General features: G+C 36.5%; 2 protein-coding genes across 2 annotated transcripts; one reads left to right on the top strand and one right to left on the bottom strand.

Moving 5' to 3' along the window:
- Window positions 1-833: 833 nt before the first annotated feature.
- LOC127122281 (uncharacterized) lies at window positions 834-10,106 on the top strand. The gene is made up of 4 exons (XM_051052646.1): window positions 834-4,391; window positions 4,614-4,831; window positions 5,370-5,963; window positions 7,405-10,106. The coding sequence occupies exons 1-4, from the start codon at window positions 1,035-1,037 to the stop codon at window positions 9,797-9,799; spliced, it is 6,564 nt and encodes a 2,187-aa protein (XP_050908603.1). The 5' UTR covers window positions 834-1,034; the 3' UTR covers window positions 9,800-10,106.
- Window positions 10,107-10,795: 689 nt separating this feature from the next.
- On the bottom strand, window positions 10,796-14,413 carry LOC127122274 (DExH-box ATP-dependent RNA helicase DExH18, mitochondrial). The gene is made up of 3 exons (XM_051052640.1): window positions 11,761-14,413; window positions 11,553-11,620; window positions 10,796-10,966 (listed from the first exon to the last, which is right to left on the bottom strand). Exons 1-2 carry the CDS (start codon window positions 14,178-14,180, stop codon window positions 11,569-11,571), a joined length of 2,472 nt encoding a protein of 823 aa, XP_050908597.1. The 5' UTR covers window positions 14,181-14,413; the 3' UTR covers window positions 10,796-10,966; window positions 11,553-11,568.
- Between the last annotated feature and the right edge of the window lie 3,535 nt (window positions 14,414-17,948).

The following is a 17,948-nucleotide window of genomic DNA, read 5'->3' as shown; positions in this document are numbered from 1 at the left end:
CAAGTCAAAACTCAAAATACTTTGCTAGCTCATTTTGTACACGGTGTCGAACCGCTTTTACTGTTCTGTTTGTAGAAACGAAATTTTATTCTGATGACCTTGGATTGACTTAAAACAATGCATGAGGCGATGAAAATGCATGAAATGCAATTAAATCAATTTTTGAATTTAAAATCAATTGGAAGTTAACTAAATGTCGACTTTTATTGAACTCATTAATGATTGTCTGAAGTATGATGCAAATGCTTCTATATATAAATTATTATTGATAAAATTGGAGTATGAGAGTTGTCCCTATTTAAATATCTTTAATCGGAGGATATGAATAACTATTATCTTTAAATCGTCATGGTGAAAGATAGTTTAAATATTAAACATAACCAAATTTTTTCCTACGATGAAAGGGATATTATACTGTGAAATGGTGTAGTGTGATTAAGTTATGCTCTTGACTTCTTAATCATTAGATGGAATGAATGAAATGTGGTTAAGAAAAACTCTTGTTTTCTTGTCCTATTATGTATTGTCAGTCACTGTAAAAAAAAATTATATTGTCAATTCAATACAATTATTAGTTTGTATTATTTTATAGGTGATTAAAATAAAAGTTAAACTTTTTCCAACATCTAACATCTATAATTAACTAAATATGTAAAATTCTTTTACAATATGAATGTATTTCATAGTATAAAACCTAAAAAAAAATGATAATTTTGGTGGTAACTAAATTTCATGGTTTAAGTATTTGATTTGATAAATTTTATATTGTCAAAAAATTAAAAATTAAAAATTAAAAATAAAAAAAGAAACCAATTTCTCCTAGGGTTGTAAGCTTATGAAATTTTGAATAAACAAAAAAAAGACTGCTTCTCTCCGAAACTCTGACCAAGAGAGCAGCATCACGCATATTTCACCACCTTCTTCCGCCGCGTCCCTTTTCTTTCTCCCTTCATCACTGAAAACATAAACGCCGTCGTTTTCTTCATCTTCAAAATCAAATACACTTTCACTCTCTCTCAGACATTTCATCAAACATGTCAGCGAAATGGCGTGCACTTCAACACCGTCACCGTTACACCTACAACGCCGTCGTTTTCCCTTCTTCATTTCTCAATTCCCTTCACACAAACCCTAACCCTTCTTCCCCCTTCCATCTCAACCTTCTCCACCTCACAACTCTCACTTCAACTTATTCTCAACTCTCCCTCGCCAAAAACCTCTCTGCATCTTTCGTCAATCTCCTAAACTCCGAACCTAAACCTAACTCCGAATCTGAGATTGTTATCGCTTCGAAACTCTATTTTGAGCTTCTCTTTTTGGAGAATTCTTCACCTTTACATCGAACCCTTCTTTCTGTTCTCACAAAGGTTAAATTTTTTCATGAATTACTTTCTGGGTCTTTTCAGAAGCTTCTGGAAGAATATAGTAATGGTAAGGGGAAGCGATTTACGGTGTCGCGTGTTGCACTTAGTGTTATGGGGTTGGCTAAATTGGGTTACTTGAATGATGTTGTTGAGTCTTGTGCTGTTTTGATAGCTGGTGATGTTGTTTGTAGTTTAAATGGTGTTGTTTTGGAGACGGATGTTGATTTGTCTCGTCCTTCACCTATTGTTATGGAACAGTGTCAAGATGGTTTGTCTTGTTTGTATTACTTGCTTCAGAAGTTTCCTTCCAAGTTTAGTTGTGGTGGTGGAAATGGTGGTGGAATTGATGGTTTTTCGAGTGTGATGGAGGGTATTGTGAGTGTTGTTTTGAGTTTGACGGGTTCTGATGCTTTTTCTAGGGATTGTTTTGTTGCGGCTGGTGTTGCTCTTTGTGCTGCTCTTCAAGTTTGTATTAGTTCGCAAGAGCTTGGTTTGGTTTTGATTCAAGGAATTTTTGATTTGAAGGTTTTAAATTTGAGTAGGATTGGAGATGTTGATTGTGATAGTGAATTTATGAATGCTGTTAGGAAGATTCCTTGTAAGGGTGACAATGTTTATAGTAGGATATGCAGCCTTTCTGTTCTCAGCAGGATTTGTTTGATTAGAGGGATTCTTACTGCGGTTTCTAGAAACTTGCTTAATACTCAATTTAGTGTTGTGAATGATCGTGAAGGGAGTGTTAAGAAGACTATATTGTATGATGGAATTTTGCCTGAGCTTTGTAGGCATTGTGAGAGTCCTGTTGATAGTCATTTCAATTTTCATGCATTGACTGTGATGCAGATTTGTTTGCAGCAGATAAAAACATCTATGCTTTCTAATCTCACTGATCTGTCTGATGACTATGATCCTATTCCCGAGGAAATGGGGATGCGGATACTTAGGATCATTTGGAATAACTTGGAGGATCCTTTGAGTCAGACGGTGAAACAGGTTCATCTCATTTTTGATCTTTTTATGGATATTCAATCATCCTTGCGTTGGTCGGAGGGCGATGAACAGGTTAAAGTGTTTTTGGGGAAGATTGGAGCAGATCTTCTTTCATTAGGGTCACGGTGTAAGGGGAGATATGTTCCTTTAGCGTTGCTAACCAAGAGGTTGGGTGCGAAGAAAATGTTGGATTTGTGTCCAGACTTGTTGTTCGAGACAATACATGCTTATGTTGACGATGATGTTTGTTGTGCTGCAACGTCATTTCTGAAGTGCTTTCTTGAATATTTGCGTGACGAGTGCTGGGAGACGGATGGTATTGAAGGTGGGTATGCTCTCTATAGAGGGTATTGCCTTCCCCCAGTTCTGTATGGGTTGGCCTCTGGATTCTCAAAACATCGTACCAATTTAAACACTTATGCTCTACCCGTTTTACTGGAAGTTGATGTGGATAGTATATTTCCCATGCTGGCTTTTGTCTCGGTTGGGCCAGACGTGGGCGATAAGGGACTGCAATATCCAGAAATTGTTTATTCAAACTTGGAATTGAATCTTGAACAGAAAATTGCGATTCTAGTTTCCTTGCTTAAGGTATCTCGGTCACTAGCTTTGGTTGAAGGGGACATTGATTGGTGTGAAAGTCCTTCAACAAATAAAGTAGAGCGTGGGATTGGAACACAAAGCCATGCTCTAGTATGCATTAAGGGAATAGATATTAAGATCCGTGTTCTGTGGCTGGTAAATGCATTGACTCACATGGATGAGTCACTACGTGTAGATGCTGCCGAGTCTCTTTTCTTGAACCCGAAAACATCGAGCCTTCCTTCTCATTTAGAGCTCACTTTAATGAAGGAAGCTGTGCCTTTAAATATGAGATGTTGCTCTACAGCTTTTCAGATGAAATGGGGCAGCTTGTTCCGTAAGTTCTTCTCTAGGGTACGAACAACCTTAGAGAGACAATTCAAGCAAGGAAGCTGGAATCCTATCGAGCGTATTAAAGGTAACGAAGAGGGATGTCCTTCAGAAGGAAATAATGAATTGACAATTAAAAGAGCAGATGATCTTTTTGACTTTATGAGGTGGTTAAGTGGCTTCTTGTTTTTCTCATGCTATCCTTCTGCACCTTACAAGAGAAAGATAATGGCAACAGATCTCATCTTGATTATGATCAACGTTTGGTCTATTAAGGCATCCTTGACTGAGGTGTTAGGTAATTCTCTGTCAGAAAATCATCTCTATCCTTACAGTAAGGGAATGACTTCTTCTGATTCAACCCTATTGTTGGTTGGTTCCATTGTTGATAGTTGGGACCGATTGAGAGAAAGCTCATTTCAGATATTACTCCATTATCCAAACCCACTACCTGGAATTTCAAGTGAAGAGATGCTGAAGAAGGTAATTGCTTGGGCTATGAAATTAGTTTGTAGTCCACGTGTAAGGGAAAGTGATGCTGGGGCTCTAACTTTACGGCTTATATTTAGAAAGTATGCGATAGATCTAGGTTGGTTGATTGAAGATCCATTCAATATATCCCATTTAAGCTCAATGTCTGAGTCGGTAAATGGGGTTAATCAGTCTAGTAAGTTAAGGAATCCTGTGATAATGTATTTGAAATCAATGATTGACTGGTTGGATGTTGTTGTAAAAGGTGGAGAGCAAGATCTTTCAAAAGCATGCAAGAACAGCTTTGTCCACGGTGTATTACTTGCTCTTCGTTATGCATTTGAGGAGTTGAACTGGAATTCCGTTTTTGCGTCGTCTAGCATCTCAGAGATGAGATATTTGCTGGAAAGACTTTTAGAACTTGTAGTGCGGATAACTTCGTTGACACTATGGGTGGTTTCTGCAGATGCTTGGCATCTTCCTGAAGATATGGATGAGATGGTTGACGATGATAATCTTTTGTTGGAAGTACCAGATCATGACAATGGGCATATCTCTTCATCTGAATATGAGAACAATAATTCAAAGCCTTCCCATGATACCAGAGCATCAGAACAGATTGTCATGGTTGGTTGTTGGCTAGCTATGAAAGAGGTAAGTAACTCTGAAAGAGGTTACACACACATATATAATATGCCATACAAGACCAATGAAAAGTTGTTAGTCAGGCTTTTTTATCAAATAATATAAAAAATACTATCCGCACAATCTTCAGCGACATAAAGTTTTGATTTTTAAAAGGTTGTGTCAATTTCTCTAAACCAAAGTTATGATTTCATGGTTATTACCATGTTTTCACTATGTTTCCTTGTTCAGGTGAGCCTTCTTTTGGGGACCATTATAAGAAAGGTACCATTGCCAAGTAGTGCACATTCGGATTCGTCTGATTCTGTGCTTGATTTGGAACAACTAGAAACAATCGGAAATCATTTTTTAGAAGTTCTCTTGAAGATGAAGCATAATGGTGCTATTGATAAGACACGCGCTGGGTTCACAGCTCTTTGCAATCGCTTACTTTGTTCAAATGATCCAAGGTATGGATTTTGTAACTTTTTATAATTTTTATATGAAATGCTTTGTAGCTTTTCTTATTAAGAAGTTTTTTATTGCCGAAATTATAAAGTTTACTCTAAATAGAGTTGGATGAAGATAGCAGAAAAGAATACTCGATAGAATTTTCTATAATCAATTTTTAATGTGTACATGATGAATTACCAAACAAAAGTGCATGAAACGGTTAATCTCAAAAGTGCTACTGAAGAATAATGAATAGCAGGATGATTTCTACAGGATAGATAGATTATAGATGCATGCTGATGCAAGATAAATTATTTATCTTTAACATATTGAATTTTCAGAAAAAGAAATAACCAAAATTAAAGGCATATTCAGTATGAGATGTGTATGATAAATGAAATGTAAAAATTTGCAATTACAATTTTGTCATTGCAAATGCCTTTGTTCATGTATTTAAGATTATTTCTGACCTAAATGAATGTTATATCAGTATGACCAAATTGTCATATTAGAAATCATATTTCCGCCACTTCAATTGTGCATCATCTTTTTCAGGCTACATAGATTGACGGAGTCATGGATGGAACAACTTATGCAAAGAACTGTGGCCAAAGGACAAGTTGTAGATGACTTACTGAGAAGAAGTGCTGGAATACCTGCTGCATTTACTGCTCTCTTTCTCTCAGAGCCAGAAGGCACACCAAAGAAGCTCCTCCCTAGGGCATTAAGGTGGCTTATTGATGTGGGAAATGGGTCTATGTTGAATCAGATCGAAAGTGATAGCTCCAAAGATGACAACTCATGCAAGTCAAATGGTTCAATGAAAGAAAATAACTCTACACAGGAAGCTGAGAGAAATGTAAGAGAGATGTCATCAAAAATCAGAGATGAAGGTGTCATTCCTACAGTGCATGCATTTAATGTTCTAAAAGCTGCATTCAACGACTCTAACTTGTCTACTGATACGTCTGGGTTTTCTGCCGAGGCTATGATTTTGTCTATTCGCTCTTTCTCATCTCCATACTGGGAAATCAGAAATAGTGCTTGTCTGGCTTACACTGCTTTGGTTCGGCGCATGATTGGATTCCTCAATGTTCATAAGAGAGAATCAGCACGACGAGCAATAAGTGGACTTGAGTTTTTTCATAGGTATGTTTTGACTATTGGATTTGTTCACTTTATATATCATGTGTTACTGGATGCATTGTGTTCACATGTTCACATTCTTATTCCATGAAATTACCTGTAAAAATTATTGGTCTATTATCAACTTAACATTCTTCTGCAATGGTATATAATCAAATTAAGATCTACATGCAAGATGAATGAAAATTGAATATGTAATTAATGAATTGGAGCTTACAGTTTTATATTATAGATAGACAATCGAAATAAAGAAGAAATTAGTTTACTTGCCCAACAAGTTTTGAAGGAACTAAATTTACTTAATTTTTCTAATATTTGTCTTGCTAGGTCAAAGAAGTAAATTTACTTAACTACAGTTGATAACTTGAAAGATATAAAACTATTTATGGGATTCCATTTAATACTCACTCTATCTCATTTGAAATATCTCTGTCTCAAACTATTTTTCATTTTATAATACCAATGCAACATTTGCTATTATCTCCGACCCTATATGTAAGACCCCATTGACAAAAGCAAAAAAAGAATTAAAAAAAGTAGTTTATGCTTTCAATTTGCCAATATTGTACATTCTCTTTTCAAAGTTATCTTTCATTTATTAAGAGAGAAATAATTGACCTTTTAATTCTCTTCATTTAATTCGGATTGTTTTTGTGAAAAGTTAATGCATTTTGAAGTTTGGAGGATCTTATAAAAAGGGACAATAAATTTTTTCAAGAGATAGGAATAGAGGCAGTACTTTTTTCAATGTTACCCACCCTTCTATATTTTAGTAGCTGCAAGTGGGTAATAAATCATAATGAAGTACAATGATATTTTAGTCTTAAAGTTTTATTTTGCATCGAAAATTGGTATAAGTAATAGTTTAGAATGGGCACATTCCAAATAAGACGCATAACATGAGACCGAAGGGGTTTCCTTATAAACTTTTGAGTAAGTTGATTTTTGAAACTATTATTCAATACATTGACATGTTTATGATAAGCGAACAGAGGCATCGCGCACATGTTTGTGATAAGCGGACTGAGGCATAGCTTACTAAATGTTGTGTTGAAGATTGGGGCATTTTCACATTCGAAACATGGAATGTCTTGCTTTGTCATAAATTTGTTGTCATATCAATTTTGTGAAGATTTCAATTAAATTCACTGGTTTTATGCTTTAATTTAAATATTGGATTTCATCGGATCATTACGGAAATGGTTCACTTGGCATTACTTGTCCATCATTTTTACATTGCAAGAGAGAAGTAAAATTCCTTCTCCACTGTCTTAAGATATGATTTTTACTGAATTTGCTCTTGTGTTTGGAAATATTTTCATAAAATGTGCAGCCTGTGGACTCATTGTCTCAAGTTTATACATCTCAATGTTTAAGTTTATATCTTCTCGTAAGTGTGGATAATTGACAACTAACGAGTTTATAACATTTTTGTTGTTCCAAGGTATCCATCACTACATTCATTTCTTTTCAATGAACTGGAAGTTGCAACCGAGTTTCTGGGTCCTACATCTTCAGGAGATTTAGAATCCATCCGGGGAAATAATCTGCATCCGAGTCTGTTCCCGATTCTGATTATTTTATCAAGACTGAAGCCTTCATCAATTGCTGGGGAAAGAGGAGATGAACTAGACCCTTTTCTTTTAATGCCATGGATTAGGAAGTGCTCAACCCAAAGTAATTTAAGAGTTCGTGTTCTTGCTTCTAAAGCTCTAACAAGTCTTGTATCAAACGAGAAATTGTCGTCAGTCCTTCTCAGTATTGTCTCCGAGCTTCCCTGTGCTGAAAACTTGGTCAAATCTGGTTCTTATGGGATTTCTTACAACTTAATTCATGGAATTCTCTTGCAGTTAAGTTCTCTGCTTGAGATAAATTGTAACAATCTACCTGATAACTCAAAGAAAGATATTATTGGTGAGCTGTTCCATGTTCTTACACCTCGATCATGGATTGGACGACCTACTCAATGTCGGTGCCCTATCCTCAATGAAACATTCATACGAGTTCTAGATCAAATGCTCATGATTGCAAGAACATGCCGAATAACCCAACATTTTTCCGCCATTCGCAACCTGCTTTTAGAGTTGTCAACAGAATGCTTAGATTTGGAATCTTACAATCAGCCATATTATGATGCAACCATTGCTGAACTCCGTGAACAAGCAGCGGTTTCCTATTTCGGTTGTTTGTTTCAAGCATCTAAGGATGAAGAAGAACCAATCCGTTTGCGCCTGTGTCATTCTCTTTCAAGTACAAAACCATTGCCTAAACATGAAGTGGAGAACACGTCCACCGGTATTTTGCATAGGTTGATTCGCTGCTTGTCAGACTCATTATATGAAGTTCGACTTGCAACGCTGAAGTGGCTGCTGAAGTTCCTGAAAGCAGCTGAATCTGGTGGTAAGCTCGGCGATAATTCCATTGATGACATTAGTGTTATTCACCTCTGGGCAAAAACTAATCTTCATGGAACACTGGTGAAGATTTTGGCATCAGAGAAGAACCGCAAATGTAAGTATTACATTTTGAGGATACTTGTAGCTTGGAATTTGCTGCAATTTAAAAAAGCTAGCCGTGACAAGTGCACTGGCACAAGTTATGTTGGTGAAATGGACTTTGACTCTGTGTCACAATTTTGGAACACGTTAGTTTTCATGTACAATCAAACAAGACATGCAAAGACCCGAGAAACCCTTGTTTACTGTTTGGGAGTATGCACTAAGAGAATTACAATTCTATTTGCAAGTTCTTTTCCATCTAATGAAGGAAAGGGGTTTGTGGTTTCTGATGAAATGAATCAGGAGAAGCTAGGTTGGTTGTTTGATTGCATTGTTTTTTTCTGCAACATGATTAAACAATGTAGTTCACCGTCTGAACAGACAAGTATGCGCCATGCAGCAGCTGGATCCTTGATAGCATCTGGTATACTCGAGCAGGCTGAGCTCCTTGGGTCAATTGTTTACAATGATCATATTCCCTCTGCCACATCATCGCCTTGTTTTGTGAAAAATGAAGGTGTGAATTCGTATGCTCATCACGTGCTTAATGCATGGTTCACATGTATCAAGCTTTTGGAAGACGAAGATGACTCGGTTAGATTGAGCCTTTCCTTAGATGTTCAAAAGTACTTCACTTCAGAAAGAACCGGAAGCAACGTTCCTCATGAATTGGTTCCAATTCAAGTAGATAGAGTGATAAGATTCTGTTTTGATCATCTCTCATCCATTTTTGGTCAATGGATTGATTACTTCAACTACCTTTGTCATTGGGTATTACAATCAGAAAGCAATGTATCGTTCGAAGGAGATCTTGTGAGGCGAGTTTTCGACAAAGAAATCGACAACCATTATGAAGAGAAGCTGTTAATCAGCCAAATTTGTTGCTACAATATGGAAAAGCTACCGATTTTGAAGTCATGGGCTGACAAAGATGAACTAATGACCTATTTACACGGATGGCGAAGTAGATTTTTCCGTCAATTGGTGGCATACGCCGAAAACATTACCGGGCAACAGGAACGGATTGATTGGATAGGAGGAGTAGGTAACCACAAAGATACATTTTTACCCATATATGCAAATTTACTTGGTTTCTATGCTCTTTCAAACTGCATTTTCATTGTCTCTGACAATAATGATGCAAAACTTGTATCTGATTTAGTTGTGCTTGGAAAAGCCATTAATCCATTTTTTAGAAACCCTTTGGTTTCTAATCTATATAAGCTAGTCCTAAAGTCACATGAGAAAATAATGACAGAAGATGTTGCTAACAGCTTGTTTTCTGAGATGGGAGATCACTCTGTTTGGGATAGTTTTGATCCTTATTTTCTTCTTGGCTAGGATTTGTATTCTAGTTGTAGTTTGATCATGCAGAGAGCAGTTGTATCTATGGAGCAGTTTTGTATCGAATAATTATAATATTTTTTTCAGGCCATTGGTTATGTTTTGATCAACCCTCGTGGTTCATCGTATCATTGATTGAAAGATTTTAGCCTTAATGAAATTATGGTTGAAAACCATTGTGACTAACTATTTCATCTGTATCTCTGTTGATTTCTGTTGAGATTTTTATATTCGGCTCTTCTAAAGTGAGCATTGGTTTTCTTGAGTAAAGTAATCTACTAGAGAAAATTAATAATTGATATTTTGCATATGCTTTCAAATTATGAATATGTTGAATTATGAGTGTTTGGTACGTCGTTTTTGAAAATGTTTTAGTGGGTGTATTCTGATACGCATGAAGATACTTTTCCAAATTTTCTTGGAACAGATAAAAGTAAGATACCTTCACTGATGTATGGTGCTAACTAAACAAAGAGGAATTAAAGAAAATTGTCTATGTTGCATATATGTTTAGCAATCAAGTTCAAACAGTAGTTTTAAGAAATGATAAAGAACCATGATGAATGAAAACACTGTCTTAGAACACTTAACACAGAAAATCTATATAAAACATAATCTAGGGTGACCTTTTAGCTTGATCCTCTGACAATTTTATTTTTTTAACAAAGTTAAAAAATTGTTTATCAAAATAGACATGTTTGTTAAACCAAATAATAACAATTCCCTCTAATTTTAGTTTGGATTTGATGCTACCAAGATCGAATTATTTTATTTTATTTATTTCTTGTATTTGAGATAAATGCATACTATTCCCTAGGCAACAAGACTCTTTAGTCACCAAAACATAATTAAATAATAATAACAACTTTAATTAAGCCTACAACAAAATTTCAGTCTACATTTAATACAGATCATATTACTTCAAGCACCATAACAATACCTAATTTTGTTTATCTAAAAATTCCTACTTGTTTTTTTCTTCTTTTCCTTTACTCTATCTTCTATGAATATCAATATCCCTCATTCCTAAACTTGTCTTTTTTCCTCCTTTTTTTCATGCATTCCCAACATTGTCTACTTCAGCTTTGGCTAAAAGAGCACAATGAACTTATGAGAATCAACTTTCGTATAAGTTGTTATACTCAAGTGGCTGTTGATTATGACCTGCATACCAAGATGAAACCTTAAAAGTTAGGTAAAGGAGCACAAATTTAATGGTCACATTGACAACAACCAGAATAGCAAAGATTCATAGAATAAAATGAAACTCAACATGTATCTAAGAATTAAAAAATGAAACTTTACGTGTATGTTTGGTTTAGCTTTTGGAAGAGCAAGAGCAATTTTAGAGGTGTTTGACTTTGGAATGATATTAAGATGTTTGGTTCTTCTAAGTAAAATTGATTCTGCCTGCCTCCAGATTTGATTCTACTTGAAGCTAAAATTTGTAATTTGAGTTTAAACGTGATTTTTACATTGTATAAAGTTATCCAAACATAAATCACTTTACATTCAACTCGCTTTTAACCAGAGTCGATTCTACAAAATCATTTCACTCAAAATCAATTTTTTTCACCACATAACCAAATATATGCATTTACTTTTTGTCGGACTTTCTTATGAAACTAGTGTTTGTTTCACATATTCATGAATGATGTCGTTTGAAATACTATTATAACCATAAAAATTATTTACATGCGAATAGCTAATTTCCATATGGAGAAGTGAAAGAGTTATTGATCAGAATTACCTCCAAAGTCATCATATTATGCAATTATCTTCTTTAAACGATCAGAGTGTAACGATTTTTCATGTTTCCTGAATAAGAAAAAAAAAATACATATATGAGAAACACAAGATGCACGAAACGAAGAAATGCTACCAGTGTTCCCATTATTCCACACAGTGAAATTAAATAAATACCAAAATAAAGAAGCTACACTTTGAAAGGTACTTACTGGTCATATAATTTAATAAGAGACTGTGGTCTTGAATAACCATGATCCTTTTTTTCGGTTTTTAACCCGACTTCACTTCTTGGCTCGGTTTGCTCTTCACTTTTTCCAGCATTCGGCTTCCCTCTGTTCCTTGATTCGGGTTTCCAATTTGCTTTAATAAGCGATTGACTAAGTAAGATAGCAATGTCTGAAGCCATTGCCTCGGCTCTCTTTGCATATGGAAATTTTTCCTCGTCAAAGTGGTTTGATAGCCACAAATATGAAGATAACACTTGATGCCTACTCTCAAGGTCTAGGAGTTCTGAATCATTTCGTGCCGAAGATTTTGGCATGCCCATAGCTATGTTTACGGGGACCTTTTGAGCAAATGCTGTAGCAAATCTAACCAAGTGGTACATAGCTTTCGGGTCTCTAACATTAATAGGAGCAAAACAGAAGTTAAATCGATCTTCTAAAGATAACCCTTGAATCCTCTCTAACATATTAGCGATTTTCTTTATATGATCATGTCGACACAAGAAGTAAGACCCATCCAAACGGCAGTTTTCGCCAAATTTTTCTAAAAGCTGGCTGAATGTCATGTTAGGAATTTGTCCAGCAAACAATTCAACTTGCTCGTAAAAAGGAAAAAGGCCAACCCTCGTTACATGATCAAAGGGTTGTTTCAGACACTCGATCAAGTAATCCAAATCATCTAAATGCAAGGTAGTGGCAAGTCCATCAGGATAAAGGCATCCTCTTCGACCAGCTCTTCCTGCAATTTGCTTAACCTGTGATGCTGGAACAGGAAGAATTTTGTCACCGTTGTACTTTGAAAGGTTATTAAAAACCACCCTTCTAATGTTAAGGTTCAGGCCCATCCCCACTGCATCACTAGCTACTAGAACATCATATTCATTATTCGGGTCGTTAAACAAATTAGCCTGCTGCCTACGAGTTTCTGGCGGCAAAGCTCCATATATCACACAACAACGGTGGTTAGTGAGTTTCTCGATGGCTAATTTAACTTCAAATATCTCTCTCCTCGAGAATGCAACAACGCAATCGCCAGACTTAATATTTTCAAGATTTCCAAGTAGGGTCTTCGCTTCGACCACCAACGGTTTGAACCTCTCATAATGTTCCACATGCAACTCATCTCCTGTATCTTGACAGATCTTTCGAACAATATCCAAAACACTAGGATCACCGCATAAATGTATCTCGTCGGCCTTCAACCCAAGGAGCGCCCTAGTCCATGCATACCCTCTACACGGATCTGCCATCATCTGAATCTCATCAACAATAGCCACATCATACAATTCCTGCGTTGAAGCCATTTCCACAGTACACGCAACATGATTCGAAAACGGGACAAACTTCTTCTCTTGACCAGTTAACATACTGCAATAAACGCCCTTAGCATTAACCTTGTCAAACACTTCCATAGCCAACAATCTGAGTGGACTACAATAAATCCCTTTCTTCGCCTCCATAAACCTTTGCAAAGCATTATAAGTTTTACCACTATTGGTAGGCCCGCAGTGATAAATTATCTTCCGTTTCATTGCCCTTGCAAAAGGAAACCAAGTGTGTGGTTTCGTAAGGTCTGCTGACTTAACCATTTCCCTAAAACTCTTGATCTCATCCGTAAAATTCTCCAAACAAAACTCAACAAATATAGGAAACAAAAACCTCACAGCCTCATCACACGGTCCAAGCGAAATCAAGTACCTGGCAACATCATCAGCACATCTCTTCCTGAAAAAGTTATGAAACTTGTGCGCAGCAGTCGGAAAAAACGACAAACCAATATAAATCGCAAGTGCCTGATTAGAAGCCCAACCTGATTTGGCAAAATAATGAAACACATCTGTTAACACTTCCACGTTAGCCCTAACCAACTTTGCACCCCTTTCCACACTCTTAAGTTCACCATACAATTCAATAGGGTCACGCGACGCCACTTGCGTAAAATCAACCTCACTCTTATTCTCTAACTCATCATCATCACTACTATTATCACTACTACTACTTAATTCTACAGAATCAACAATATCTGACTTGAAATCATCATTATCATCATATGAAACAACCCCATTTTCAGATAAAGCATGGATATCATCACTAACCTCATTGCCAAGCTTATAATCAATATCTTTAGCTATATCCGCGTCCAATTCTGAACCGCCCTCTTCGCCTTCTGTCGAAAAGGGTCTCATGGGGAGGGTTCTACCACTAGAAAGATTCAAGCTTTGGGAGAAACTAGGAACAAAACGAGGGTTTATCAAATGGGTCGAAAATGTGCGAAAAGGGTGGTGAAATTGAGAATTTGAAGAATAAACGTGCGTGTGATTGAAGAGAAAAGCTTTGAACTTTGAAAGGGTTTTTCTGTTTCTGGTGCATAAGTAGAAAATGGATGAAATTGGGCCTCTAGCCATTGAAATTGAGGAAGAGATATTGAGAAGAAAAGGGTTTGTTGAAAAGGGGGCAGAAAATTGAATGAGGTTTTTGAAGAAGAATGGTTTAGTGGAATTGAAAATTGAGAATGGAAAATGGGAGAAGGAGAGTGAAGAGAGGGAAAATTCTGCTGGTTAGGGTTAAACCCTTGAAGAATGGTTGATTGTGCTGCCATTGCAAAATCTCTCCGAAACTTAGGTACAGGGGTAGTTTCGGAAGTTTGCATAAGGAAAGGAAAATTTTATCTAGTGAATTTATGTATTAAGTTTAAATTATGATTTTTTTATTGATGAAAATAAATGTTTCTTTAAATATAAATTTTTAAGGGGATAATAAAGTTGCAACAAAATGAGTTTCTATTCAACAAAGTCTCCTTCAATTTAGATGCGAGTGATTGAACTCTCGATTGAAAACTCTTTTGTTTTGGGCTGAAGTAAAAAATTTTAAAAACTTTTAAGCTAAAGGAGAATTTTTTACCCAAATAACCCAGTTTTTCAAAAAAAATCTCAAAATAACTCAGCTTTCAAAAAATTTCCCAAACTATCCAACTTTGAAGAAGAGGGCAAGATGAATTGGCGTATGCTCTTAAACTTAGAGAGGTGGCGTCAATTGGATTGGCTAGTCCACCTTATGTTGTCAATCCAATTGACGCTTATGTGTTAAGTTTTAAAGGAGACACCAATTGGTCTGACATATGTGTGTGTTTCGTAATTTTTTTTGAAAAATATTGTACAGGATAGATAAAGTCGAAACCGGACCAATTCATATTAATATTAATACTCGTTTACACAAAAAAGACTAATGTCGATGATTCGGATCACCTAACCGACCTCCGGTCCCACATCCCCTAGCTACCCGAACTCGTGGCCCTAACCCACGTTGATGATTCACCCCAGGTGTTTGAGTATCTGAGGGTCCAGGAACATCACCACCAACTGCAGGAGATTGCCTCAGATAGTCAGACAAATCAGCGTAGTTTTGTGTATGCATCGAAGGGGTACCGCCGTAGTTGAGTTCATGACCCATGTCAGAGTAGTTGGGTTGTGTTTGAGTTGTTGGAGGGCGACCGGGAGGATTAAAGGGAGACATTGGTGTGAATGATGCATCGAGAAAATGTTGAAATGATTGTTGTGGTGTTTGGTAGCCATATGGTTGTTGAAGGTTTTGGTTTTGAGATGTTTGGGCTTCTTGGCTATAATAGGAGGATGGATGGTTGGTGTTAAATGATCGTTGAGTGTTTTGGCTAAGGTGGTTATGATAGGGTGATGTGTTGGGTGCAAAACGATGTTGGATGTCTTGATGATGATCTAGTTGTTGTTGGTGGTACGGTGTATGCTCTTGGTATTGTGGTTGGGTGTTTGGCATGTTATGATTGTAGGTTTGTGTGTTTGTGGATCGGAAATTTTGATGGATTGAGGGTTGTGAGTAACCGGTCTGGCAATGTTTTAGGGGTTAGATGTTGAGCCTTCTGGTGTGTAAGTTGCCTGACGTGAGTCGTATAGGTACATATCCTCGGCGATGAACTCAAATTCAACCGATCTGTACCAAGCCATATAATTACGACTTGGTTTTTCTTCAGTTGGCATCACAACGTCAGTTAAGACATGGTCTTGGCGGTGCTTCCATTTGCGACCCTCAGATCAAGCGAAGCTTTGCCATGGGTTAAAGTTCCATTGGTCGTTAACTTTGTATAGATGTCATTCTCCTAGATTTGCGGGGGATCTAGGATGTGTTGAAGCATACCAAACTGCAATTTAACACGATCACTATTGTGCATCTCCATAGTGGTGAATCTTATGATCGGTGTGCATGCAGTTCAAACGGTTGCGTCTTGTTCGTTGATTTCATGGTCGTGATCCAAATTTAGATATGAACGCCAAATAAACTGAAATGTGAACATATATTAGATTATAAATTTGGTAGAAGAAATTAACAAATTATTACGAAATAATTAGGTTAATGGCCATACATCTGTTGGTTGAAGGTGATCCAAGAGATTACGATATTGGATAATACAGTGTTTAGGACATCTGTTATAACTCATACCACATGCCGACCATCTGCATCATAAAAGTAAAAATATTATTTAGAGATAATAATTGGTAAAGTAAGTAAATATAATCCATTTTAAGAACTTACTTTTGTGCATATGGGAATGTGAATGGGTTGTTGTTGATGGGCGCTAGGGACGGTAGTCTGGACCAACCCCATGCTTGGAGCAAAATAACACATCCAAAAAATGTAGATATGTCTTTGTGTTTATTTTTATACAAAGAGCTATAAAGATAAGTCAAACAAGCGGACCCCCACCTGTAACATCTTATTCTATCTACATGTCTTAGTAAAGGTAAATACTTAACATGCATACTAGAACCACTACCTTCAGGAAATAAAAATAAACCAATTAAAAGCATAATGTAACACCTAGTTTTTATTATTCGAGCCTCTTCGGTAGAATTCTCATCTAACTGTAAGCTGTTATAATATGCCTTAAGGCGTGAAAGGAGTATACCTTGACCTCCCGAGTTATCATCTAACAAATCAGCATCCAAGAGGTCCATGCAAATTGAATTCGCATAGTTGGTTTTACCATTTACCGCATTACCCTTGATAGGCAGTCCCAATAACATGTAGACGTCTTCTAACGTCACAGTACATTCACCAGTTGGAAACCAGAATGTGTGTGTCTCGGGACGCCATCTTTCATATAACGCAAGAATAAATTATTATCCACCGACCAAGACATTATTTTGCTTATATGTCCCATACCGGCGAGTTCGACATACAGTTGAATCATCGGGTCAATGTGTACAAATTCGTGGACCCGAGTTCCAAACTTAGAAACATCCTAAAAAAGAAACAACAAAATACGTTACTTTATAAAAGATAAACAACAAATTAAGTATTGTTATTAAAAATTATTCTAGAAAAGTAATACAAGAATTAAACGCTTACATAAGTTGCTATGTTTGCAATTGTGTCTCTGTGCGATTCACCCATAGTGAGGAGAGACATCTTGTCAGAGTAAATATTTGAAATAGTGGTTGTTGCAGATGAAAGAAGTGATTGTTATAGAGGAAGAAGTGATTGTTGGTGTGGAAAAAATGTGAGAGTTGCATGGCTATTTATAATGAGTGACATGCAAAGACATGCAAAAGTTTGAATGCATGGATATTTGTGATTGCATGCTAGTGCCAAGTGGTTTGGCTTACACATGCAAATGCCACATGCTAGCTCCAATCAAATTGGTGCCTCATAGGCTTGCATGCATGCATAATCTTCACCTAGCTTGGCGCATGCATGGATCTGCATGCTTGGTTACGAGGTCTGCATGTAATACATGGTAGCGCCAATTGGACTGGCGCTAGGGCTTGCATGTTTGACACATCACTTACCTATTTAAGTGTCTTACTATCTACATGCAATAATCAACACAAATTCACCTGCAATAAAATAATATTACTTTTCATTTGCACAAGAAATATTATAATGTCATATGCACTAAAATATACTATCAATGCTCACTGCAATGGTGAGACATATGAGTCTGATTTATACAGGTTTTGTTTTTGAAACACTGATACTATCCGACTTACGATCAAGAGAAATTCAAATTTCTTGCATTTGAAAAAACGAACTGAATCCTGCATAAGATATGGTCTTATGTCACAAATCACGTATCAAAATCCAATTTTTTTTAGAACAGTCAATGCAAAATTTTCCCGCTAAAGGTACGGGACGATGAAGAT

This window comes from Lathyrus oleraceus, chromosome 1, assembly GCF_024323335.1.
Source record: "Lathyrus oleraceus cultivar Zhongwan6 chromosome 1, CAAS_Psat_ZW6_1.0, whole genome shotgun sequence".
In the NCBI taxonomy this organism is placed as follows: Eukaryota; Viridiplantae; Streptophyta; class Magnoliopsida; order Fabales; family Fabaceae; genus Lathyrus; species Lathyrus oleraceus.
Note: the sequence above shows the minus strand (reverse complement) of the source record. Positions and strands in the feature narration are given on the sequence as shown.